Source organism: Patella vulgata, chromosome 7 (genome assembly GCF_932274485.2).
Source record: "Patella vulgata chromosome 7, xgPatVulg1.2, whole genome shotgun sequence".
Taxonomy (NCBI): Eukaryota; Metazoa; Mollusca; class Gastropoda; family Patellidae; genus Patella; species Patella vulgata.
Window position 1 is genome coordinate 32,193,406 of NC_065885.2, and position 11,496 is coordinate 32,204,901.

The 11,496-nt window shown below is 36.8% G+C and overlaps 1 protein-coding gene across 1 annotated transcript; it reads right to left on the reverse strand.

Moving 5' to 3' along the window:
- Positions 1-5,718: 5,718 nt before the first annotated feature.
- On the reverse strand, positions 5,719-11,016 carry LOC126826732 (kelch-like protein 24). Its single transcript, XM_050555763.2, has 2 exons — positions 9,941-11,016; positions 5,719-7,451 (listed from the first exon to the last, which is right to left on the reverse strand). The coding sequence occupies exons 1-2, from the start codon at positions 10,714-10,716 to the stop codon at positions 6,491-6,493; spliced, it is 1,737 nt and encodes a 578-aa protein (XP_050411720.1). The 5' UTR covers positions 10,717-11,016; the 3' UTR covers positions 5,719-6,490.
- Between the last annotated feature and the right edge of the window lie 480 nt (positions 11,017-11,496).

Genomic DNA, 11,496 nt, shown 5'->3' on the forward strand with positions numbered 1-11,496 from the left:
AAACCCAGTCGATGGTGGTTTCCTGTGACACTGAACTTGACAAATATATACATAATAATAGCAAGGTTGTGGACACTCTAGAGGTCACAATTTTTATACGATTTTGATGAAACTATGTATGTTTATAACCGTAAGATCTCGGTTTGTTTCGATATTGGCGCATATAGGATCGTCACTTCATACTGTTTTAGCTTGTGGGTCCTTTACAGCTCACAGTTTTTATTTGATTATAAAAAAACGTTCAAATATGTCACCGTTACACCATAATTATACGGTTGAGTGCAAAATTCGTGAAAATCGGACCGAAACTGTCCGACAAAGTCTCCGCTACCCTTAAAATTATGTAATACCCAGGTTGTGGACGACTCCAATTTGATATATCCCAAAGGTCTGGTTTCCCGTGCAAATATATCACTGTTACATCGTGAAAATCCGATCGAAACTTTCAGTCAAATGGCCACTCCCCTTTACGCAAATAGTATAAAAGCATGTAATGCCCAGGTCGTGGACCATCCTCGAGGTCACAATTTTTTTCCGATTTAGATGAAACTAGATCTTGGATGGGTTCAATTTTGGTGTGCATTGGCCCTCTGCCTTTTACGCAAAATGTGAAATATGAATAAAGTTTGTGGGTCTCCCAGAGGCGACAACGTTTGTCCGATTCAGAAGATGAAATTAAACTATCGACTGTTCATTTAACTAATCGTAACCCTCGCAACCGGGGGTCTTTCAACCCAGGGAACAGTATAGAGCATAGCAGGGTTTTCGTCTGAAAATCTACGTACAAGATGTCTCACTACTATGTTATAATCAGGCCTTGTATCTAACTGCATAATAACTTTCGTGCAATAACCTGGAGGAAGGAGAACTGGCAGCCAACTTATTGGGGGACTAAAGACCCCCCCCCCCCCCCACACACACACACACCTCCGCCAGCCCACCACCCCGGTTTGTACTCGGAAATACATTCATGTAGTTCATGTTAATCCAATTTGCAGTAGAAGACAAAGTGTCTAAGATAAGGAGACTAAGTGTCTTTACCAGTCTTAATAACATATTGTCTGCTTCCTAAAGAATGACTGTTTTCGTCATTCCACTGCATCTAACACGTAGACACCGGATATAATCAGGACCATGACCACTTATCCATCATAAGGTGTGGCGGCGGTTAATGACATTATAATGCTCGTAACCACAGCTTCAAAAACACGAAGGGATTGGGGATATGCACATTAGACAGTCATTCTCACGCTATGACGCCAAGCCTTTCTCGGCACAGTTGAAAATATTGATGGTGATTGGATTTTCCATCTTAAGCTTGCCTCTTTTATGTTAGTTCGTGACAATTGATTAATTTGTACTATTGACAAAACACTTTATATTACAAGATATAAAGATAATGTTCTTCTCAGAAAACCTATAACTACTGATTTGTATAGTCAGCTTTTCATCGTTTGTTTGACCAAACTTGAAGGAGTTCTTTGTAAATGTCTTTGAGTGCATTTCACGTGGACATGTATTTAACCGAAACGCCAACATTTGCGATAGTGGACTTTTGATTACAATGTGTTACAAAGATTAATAAAATAATTATATAATTATTTTTTTTATTTCTTTTTTAACTTTAACTAAACCTTATTGCATATTAAACATGCATTATGCAATACCTACACTTGTCTATTGCAGGACTGATCTTTCTTTGGGCCTTAAATGTTATTTAAATAAATTATTAAAATTAGACTTTATTAACATGACAAGACGTTAATAAATTCTCGATGCAATAATTGGATGGCTTCGATTTTACGTAAATTAGAACGATTCGGCCATTTAATGATTTAATTTAAAGATAGGTTGCCAGGCAATGAAACATACGCCCACAGCATACGTCCGGGCAGTCACCAAGTCTTAGTGGTGTCTCATATTTTTTCTTCTGTCAGTAATGAGAACATTTACAACACATGAAAATCTGATTACAAGTAATAACCCATGAAGTAATTATCAAAAACCATTTGTTTCGATTGTTTGCCTCATGACCTTAAACAATTTATATTACCTTTAGCCTCTAGAGTGCCCACAAGATTTTTGAAAGTGGTCTGGCAGTAATTATCGGATATCGTTGAAAATTAATAGGATTCTTTTCTCATTATCCCAAACACTGTGTATAAGTTCAAAGTCAATCAGATTTTAACTTTAGCCTCGAGGGCTTCTACAAGTTTCTTCAAACGGATCAAGGGCCATAACTCCGTAAGCAATTATTAGAAATCGTTGAAAATAAATAGGATTCTTCGTCGCATGGCCTTAAACACTGTATGAATTTAAAGTCAATCGGATATTTAGCCTCTAGGGCGTCCACAAGATTTTTCAAAGTGTTCAAGGGCTATAACTCTGGCAGTAACTATTGGTTATCGTTGAAAATCAATATGCTTCTTCGTCGCATGGACTTAAACAATGTGTATAAATTTTAGGTCAATCGGATATTAAAGATACATTAGTTAAGAGTTTATAAAGAGTTGACCATTCTTGCTATTTTTCCCAAATAGATGATAAAAATAGAAAATATTGAAAATGTTGGTCCAATTACTTTATTCTCAACGGAGATGTCACTGTTGGAAGTTTGGACTAGAAATAGGCATCAACTGTGTCTGCGCCGTGTACGAGAACTGCGGATCGTTTGATTGACAGACGAGTACTCCACCCACATATTCTCGATTATCAAGTAACATTCTCAATGGCTATGATACCCTCGCTTGACAGGCCTTTCATCACCAGTCTCCCGTAGTGACGTCAGTGACTAACGGTACACTTTAGCTTGGTCCACCATTTATTAATTTAATTTTAAATGGGCGTCTGTTTAAATCCAAGCTGTATCCAAGTCATCCGAGGGTCTACAGAGTTGATTTTGAGCTTGACATGTACAAAAAAGGTCTAATTAATAATTACTAGTGCATCTGAAGTCTAAATAAAGACTTGCAATAGGCAGATTTAGCTCTTGCATAATGTATGTTTAAGTGAGGAACTCTCTCGGCCATCACCGGGAGCGACCCCCCCCCCCCCCGTTAGACATCGAGGGTCTTACTCACTGAGCCACCGCGACTTCCAATTGTGGAATGAAAATACTCTGGGTACAGACTGATTGACTTGTATATCAAATGGCGAACTTTGGGCAAATGATGGGTTAATGAGAAATTTATTTACAGAAATAAACTTTTACGAATTCAATCATATCCAACATATATCATTTTGAGAAGTGAAATAATAACCATACATATTATGATACGGTACTCAGTCGGTCCAATAAAGAGGAATAAAATGATAAAAATACTTAACAAATGCGACACCAAAATTAACGGTTTATACAAATAATAAACTGATCGAGTAGTTAGAATATATTCTGTCAGAGATTTGCATAAATACAACACAACAAAAATGAATCAACGGGATATAGTTCTCGGGTAAATAAATGGATGCAAGCTATGTGGTTCTAAAGGGCACATAACTCCTTTTGTGAAAAACATTTTTGGTTCCCCGTTTCACTCGGAACTCATTTTCTAACAACACGTTATTGATTTATCACGTTGAGAGATAGTGTTTAATCAACCCACTTTTTTATCAGTAGTACTGTTTTACATCTTTGATTTGGTTTGTATTTATCTACCCCTATTTCATTGTATACTTATTAATATACTTAGGTATGTTGAGTGATATACTGTATATTGTATGTATGCCTATCATCTGACTTGCCAAATGGCACAGTGATTTTTTTGTCTATTTTGTCCAATCTTGACACTGGGAACTTAGCTCATATTAAAGACAGAAAATTAATTTACACAGTTAATCAACATGCAATCCCATGCTCCATAGATTTTACAAACATCCATATTATTAACCACAACATTGCATTGTACAATTCCGGAGCAAATTCAATAAAAGCAGGGGAATTTTAACCTATTTTTCCCGCCAGTGTTAGGCAGAGAGTTCATCTGAAGTCTGGAAACTTATCAGACCATCATAACCAAATACAGACAAGGGTTGCTCAGGCTTATTACCCCACCCCGATTAGCCAAGCTGCACATGTCTGAACTAAAACTGATGTAAAAAATTCCAGCGAAGCAAGCTTTAAACCATTCCACAATAAACAGAAAATAAAATCCTGAGCTATGATAATATTATATACAGCAAAAGCTGAGATCATTTCTTGTGTGTTCACATTTTATTTACAATATCATTTATGGGTAAGCCCCAGATATATTTTAGAGAATAAAATTGGTTTATTATTATTATGTGTGAAACTTTCTATGAAACATGAAGCTCTGTGATACTTTTTCAAAGAAACACAAACATTAAGTTTCCATGTGGGCATTAAATCCCATGCTATACATAAGTGCTGTATAACCATGTCTATACTCTTGTCAAAATTGTAGTGGTTTGTAATGTAATTGTCACAACTAAAAAGTCACTCTCGAAACAGAGTGAAATTTCTTTTATCAGTTCAGTAACCCCTTTAAGCAAATCTGGCAATCATATCTGAACAACCCAATATTTTAACTCTCAGACGCCATAACTTGGCTATTTCTTCATATTTTGGAGTTTGGTTATTTTTGGTATCCGAAGAAATATCTGACTCTCTTTTAAGCTTAAAAATTATAACAACGGAGAAAGCAAAGTTTTTATATGTTTGAATGAATAAATGCATATATTATTTGACACAGTAACCCCCTTATAAGGTAAATGAAATTTAACGTCTCTACATATGGTAATTTTCTTTTCTATGGTTATTTTACTTAAGCAAATTTTGCCCGGACAGTGGAGCTTCTGTTCACTGTTCGACTCTGGTTGCATGTATGAGCAACTAGGCAAGAAAATTTGACCGTGGGACATTTTAGTTGAGATGCCAGACCCTTTAACTTTTAAGGGAAAAGACCACAGACATTGATTAAACCCAGTTTTTAATCAATGCTTAATTTATTAATTAAACATATATAAAGATAACTGATTGTAATATAAGACATACATTTGCATTCATTCAAAAAATTCAGAAACTTTACAATATCATTCTTCTGGAGCTTTATCTTTAATTTGTAATTATATATACTCTAACTTTCCTTTATCACTACCACATTCTGTCTGTGAGAGATCTACTGGTATAAGTCAATCATACTCAAAATGGTTATATTATCTAATAATAACCCAATTAGAATCACACTTAGGTTTTAAAATTCCAAAAATATACTACCAAACACAGCCCAAAACAGACAAATTGATTGGTCAATAATGTTCACATGACCCAAATGCTGTTGGCTTTAAAAGAATTATGTCAGATGTAAATTCTACAGTATCAAAAAATAAACAAAAAGTGATGAACATTTGATTATAATAACATTACTTTGCTTAATAGGTGGCAAATATAGCACACAAAATGCCTATATTATAATCTTTAAGTGCAACAAAAGCGAAACAATATAAAACTCTAGCTAAATAGATATAAATAATTATACACTATACAATTAGAAAAATGGTGGTAAAACGTTGCATATATGTACAGAAGTTATTCAGTATAATAAATTCAGTCATGCTGTACAGATATTGTATAAAAGGCTACTAACAATGTTTAACTTTAAGCACTATTTTATAACAGGTTAAAAGGGTGGTTTATTTCAAAGGCAATACTATGTATCAGATAATATAAACAATCTTTCTTTATTTAAAGACATTTACATAGCCAGATTAAGGGGGATGCAGACTGGACTGCAGCCAGGAACCTCAGTATTAAAGGGGCTCTCCAGATAAAATAACTTATGGTATTAATTATTATGTTTGTGCCAAATAAATATATCTATCTACCATACAGACAAACAAATTGTGTGAGTGTGACGGACAATAACAAAAAAAGGCCCATTTTCACTGTTCAATGTCAGGGCCTCAGTGACATTTCCAGCCAGGGACCTATGCAAGCTTAATACGGCCGCAACTATACTATCATAATTGGATTCCAATGTACGATTGATTACTTTATCACATGAAACTAAACTTTTGTTCCACAATTTTAATAGAGCAAATAACAAAGCTATAAATATACCAGTAATTAAATTTAAATATTTAAAATAAAACATGCCTAACAACAAGCAGTGCATTTTACATTAGTTTGCGCCTTTTTGTCACTTTAACCTCAATATTTATGAGTAAAGGGAGATAACTACATATTACACCACAGTTTATTTCAGGATATTTCTTGAATTGAGAAAACTGTTCAAATTTATACTATATTTCCATGTTCACATTACATAATATTTCATACGTACATTTGTATTGTAAGCTGTCCTGAATGGACATTCTGATACAATAAATCTATCACCAAATCAATTACAATCTATAACAACGAATGCACATAATTTCATATTCTTTGAATTTCATAACAAATAAATAATAATTACATTTGACACCATCTTCAACACATACCAGGTACAAAACCATACATTGTATGGTATAATGTCTATAATGGAGTTAATCCTGAAAGTTTTGTTGATGTGAAAAATCCCCCATAAACCGAGGTACATGTAATTGGCGAAAAATGGGAATGATATTTTGTTAATCCTGTCCTGAGGTCAAAGCTAACAACATCTTGAGTTGAACCGACCCCTCCAAATACAAAGACACAGCCTGTATATTGGATAAGACCAAAATAATGTTTCTTAAGGAAGACTTGGATTTGTCCTAATTTTTTAAATCTGGACTCGTCTCCAAAAAATTCATACACACAGCCATCGCCACATACTACAATAATACGATTATCACAGAGAACACATTTTGGCATCACAAATCTTTCCGGTAATGTAGGTGAATTAATTAAATAACAATCCAGAGTTTCTGTATCAAAGCATTGAATAGGAACTGGGTCTGGAGAATCTGTAAAGCCACCGAATATGTAGATTTTTTGATTCTGGAAAGTTGCCGTCATATCGGATACAGCTACTGGCAGTCTTCCATAATTCTGCCAATTTGAACTCCGTCCTCGTTGTTCGTCAGTATCTAACATCTCAACGGATGATAATCTTTGGTCATTAAGGTTTTTACCACCAATGGCATAGAGACGAAACTTGATGGCCACTAGACAATGAAACATTCTTGGAGTGTTCATCTGTCTACGTTTAGACAAAACTTTCTTGCGAACATCTAGGAATGAAAGACCTTTACAGTTCTTGGGACCCCCACTTATGAATATACCATTATTGTAGGGACACACAGCGAAGTTTGTGCAATCTAACAGTTTCTCATGAAGAGCATAGTTTAGTTTGTACCATTTAGTTGTTAGTAAATCAAACATATGAACAGTGGGATGTGTCTGGGAATAACTTCCATCATCTCTTCTATCTGCCTGACAACCAACTATACAAAACATATTTACTTCTTCTGGATGATGTCGAGGTACCGTTCTAATAGAAGAATATGTATGCCTAAAAATAGAAATATATAAAATATGTTACATTAAAGTTAAAGCCCCTGACTGCCCCTTGAGGGATAGTGATTCCCCTGTAAACTTCAATACCCGGTATTGTAAAAATTGAATCACAAAAAAAAATATCTGTCCAGTTCAAAAATGGTTCATTTTAATTCAGTATTTATAACTTTAGATATACTGTAATGTTTAGAAGATTTCACAAATTTCAGCTTCACCAGAAGGCGATATAAGGTAGTCAGTGATCTATCGATGTGGCTCTTTTTATATAATTATTTATGGTTAATATTTTGGTTTGGTTTTCTTGATTAAATGTTATATAATCATATTTCATTTCATTTTGTTTTAGTTGTCTTTACTACACTAGGATCTGGAAGAGTTGTTATATAACCTGTGTTCTGATTGATGTGAGAGATTAGCCAATGAAACTGTCTGTTGCAGCCAGTTCTTAGCGTATGATGCTTGGAACTGTGGGTATTCCACTAGAAACATGAACGCTGATTGGTTAACCAAATGTCTGACATGATAGGTCAAAAGCCACTTGTATGACCCCTGACACGACCTCTCACTACAACTAGTCCAAAATTCATGTAGTAGAGGCCAACAAAAGTATAAAAAAAACGAAACGAAATATAGATTTGTATTTAATCAGATTGAGTATTGATAATCCTGACATTGAGCATCTTTGGAATTATAATCAGGATAAATAATGACTTAGAGGGATGGCATAACAGGATCAAGTTGATCCGATCAACCGAAATGCAAGGAAGGGGAATTTACAATTCTACCTACTTACCGGTACAGAATTGTGTGTACACATAATTACCTACATGTATCAGTTGATTGAGTACAACACGTATATACAATGAGCATGCAATGAATTTGTATCCTGCTACGTGTAGGCCTACAGTTATCAAAGTCTATATCTTTTATTTTCCACCTAATTAACTAAAATTCCATTCAAATATGGGTCACCGAAATTTTTTTAAATCTCTGAGTGTAAAGTACCAGTACTGGTTTAGTTTCTAGTTTTCAAGTAAAATCAAAATTGTGATCCATGGTGGAAAGAGAACTGAAAGGTTATGGGGAAACAAATTTTTGGTTAACGGTGCTGGTCAATACACACAAGATTCACTTGACAAGGACAGCTGTCTAATCGTTCGGATGGGACGAAAAACCGAGGTCCCATGTACACATTGGCGTGCACGTAAAAGATCCCTTGGCAGTTGGAATTCGATATAATAAGAGTAGGCTGTAGTGCCGCTGCCCGGGCAAAATTTCCCTCATAGCACACTGTATGGCGTAGTTTAGGAGCAGAACAGTAGGACGTTAAACCCCATTTCATTTCAATGTGAATGCATTAATGTTGGAAATTCTGCAATACCCATAAGTTTACACCCATACATGGAGGTTGGATGGCCGAATGGTTAGCACGCGCTGTATCATGCGGTCCGTCATTGAGTCAACTGGCGGGGTTTCGATTCCCCGGTTGTATGTGACAAGGAGTAGGGTTGCCTGTCCAACCTCGTGGGTTTTCTCTGGGTCCTCCGGTTTCCTCCCACTGCGAAAGACCCCTACGTGCAAGCAAATTACTGAAATAAAATCGAACCATGTGTTAGTCCCAAAATGACCTAGTTTGTGTCGAGTGGAAGTTAAACCCCATTTCTCTCTCTCTCTTACACCCATACATGTTTTTATCATCTACTAGCAGGATACCCGGCTTCGCTCGGGGGTCATACATGTAACTCCGAAACCGGTAGACTAACGCCACCTGGCCTATGTTACTCCCCGGTCCGAGCTACCCCTATACCCCAAATTTCAGACTCATGGCAGACCTAGTGCAGCCGCCAACCCCGAACAGACAGACTTCACTCGGGGGTCATAACTCCGAAACCGGAAGTGGTAGACTAACGCCACCTGGCCTATGTTACTCCCCGGTCCGAGCTACCCCTATACCCCAAATTTCAGACTCGGCCCAGACCTAGTGTAGCCGCCAACCCCGAACAGACCGGCTTCGCTCAGGGGTCATAACTCCGAAACCAGAAGTGGTAGACTAACGCCACCTGGCCTATGTTACTCCCCGGTCCGAGCTACCCCTGTACCCCAAATTTCAGACTCGGGGCAGATGTAGCCGCCAACCCCGAACAGACTTCGCTCGGGGGTCATAACTCCGAAACCGGAAGTGGTAGACTAATGCCACCTGGCCTATGTTAATCCCCGGTCCGAGCTACCCCTATACCCCAAATTTCAGACTCGGGGCAGACGAGACCTAGTGTAGCTGCCAACCCCGAACAGACCGGCTTCGCTCAGGGGTCATAACTCCGAAACCGGAAATGGTAGACTAACGCCACCAGGCCTCTGTTACTCCCGGTCCGAGCTAACCCTATACATCAAATTTCAGACTCGGGGCAGACCTAGTGTAGCCGCCAACCCCGAACAGACAGACAGACGACAGTCACAAATATATATATATAGATTATATCATACCTTAAATGTGGATTGGTGTGATATTTTTCTGCCTCAGCAATAAGTTTCACTCGCTGTAATGGCTTCATAAATTTCTCTTTTGCAACTGTACCGGATAAATATTCAATTGCCATCTGTGGGAATCGGATGTGATTAAGGATCTGTGATAATTTTTCCTTTCTTTTCTCTTCGTTTTCATGATACCAACTCACAACAGCTTCAAAGATCTTTTCCTCTGATGATATGCTTAAGTAGGTCTTACTTATGAGGTTGCAAACTAAATCACTTCGCAGCAACAAAAAAACATCATTTTTAACGATATCTTCAAAATGCTCTGCAGTCTTCGCCAATGCCTTGTCTAGTAATTTTGGACAATTATATAAATCCGCCAAACGAAAATACTCCAGGCAGTTTTCTGAATCTAAGTCATATAATAACTGTTCTATGAGCGTTGATTTTAAGGAATTTATTTGAAGAAAATCAGTGATTTGAAAGAGTTTTTCAGCATGTGATGAATCAACAGTATCAGTAACGCAATAAATAAATTGCAAGACTTCTTCAAATGTGTCACAGTCAGTATCTAAAGGTAATGTTAATTCATCTTGAGTTGCTTCTTTAAAATTTGACGAAAACAATGTCTCATAGTAAACTGACATGCTTGCAAGAATAACTCGATGACATTTGAATTTTTTGCCAGAAACGTTTATGGTAATGTCTGTAAGAGTGCCTTGTTCAAAAAATCTCCTGAATGATAAACGAAGTTGTTTTGTGTGTTCATCTTTCAAAAATGAAAACATGATAATTCTTCATTTGTTTACTATTTACACTAATTTTAATAGATCAAGATCTAATTTGAATACTGGTTTAGTCTTGAACCCCGAAAACAGATTTGAGAACAGCTTCTTCTACCCGGAACTTCTTTACACTAGCATGATAACAAACCAAAGACCTTTTCTATGAATGAGGTAAACAAAGAGATAAAATAAGTGCAATGAAAATAAAGCTGGCAGAAACCATTTCAGCATTCATCGTTCTTCATTCAATCGCTCGTGTTTGCACAAAACATGCAAGAAAGAAAGTGTATTTTCTTCTAACCGGATCTGTCATCCAAGGGCAGTAACCAAACCAAACAATTATGACGCGAACATCCAGGCACTTTTCCCGCGTCTTTTAGATGTTGGGCGTTATCCTACATTCTCAGTTTTATCTCTGGAATATAAATGTTTTAAATAAAATGATTTGAGACGCTCATATTTTCATGTGGACGTATTACATCGTCGCACCTTTCCGTTCGCCTGACCGCCTTTATGACACACTAGCACAGGTCATAATTTTTATGCGATTTTTTTAGTAAACTCAAAAGATCTCGGTTAGATTCGATTTTGACACATAGGTCATAACTTTAGAGAAATGGGGTTTAACGTCTACTCGACACACAAACTAAGTCATCGGGACTTTAACATATGGTTCAATTTTATTTCAATAATTCGCATGCGCGTAGGGGTCTTTAGCAGTGGGAGGAAACCGGAGGACCCGGAGAAAACCCACGAGGTTGTACAGGCGACATTACTCCTTGC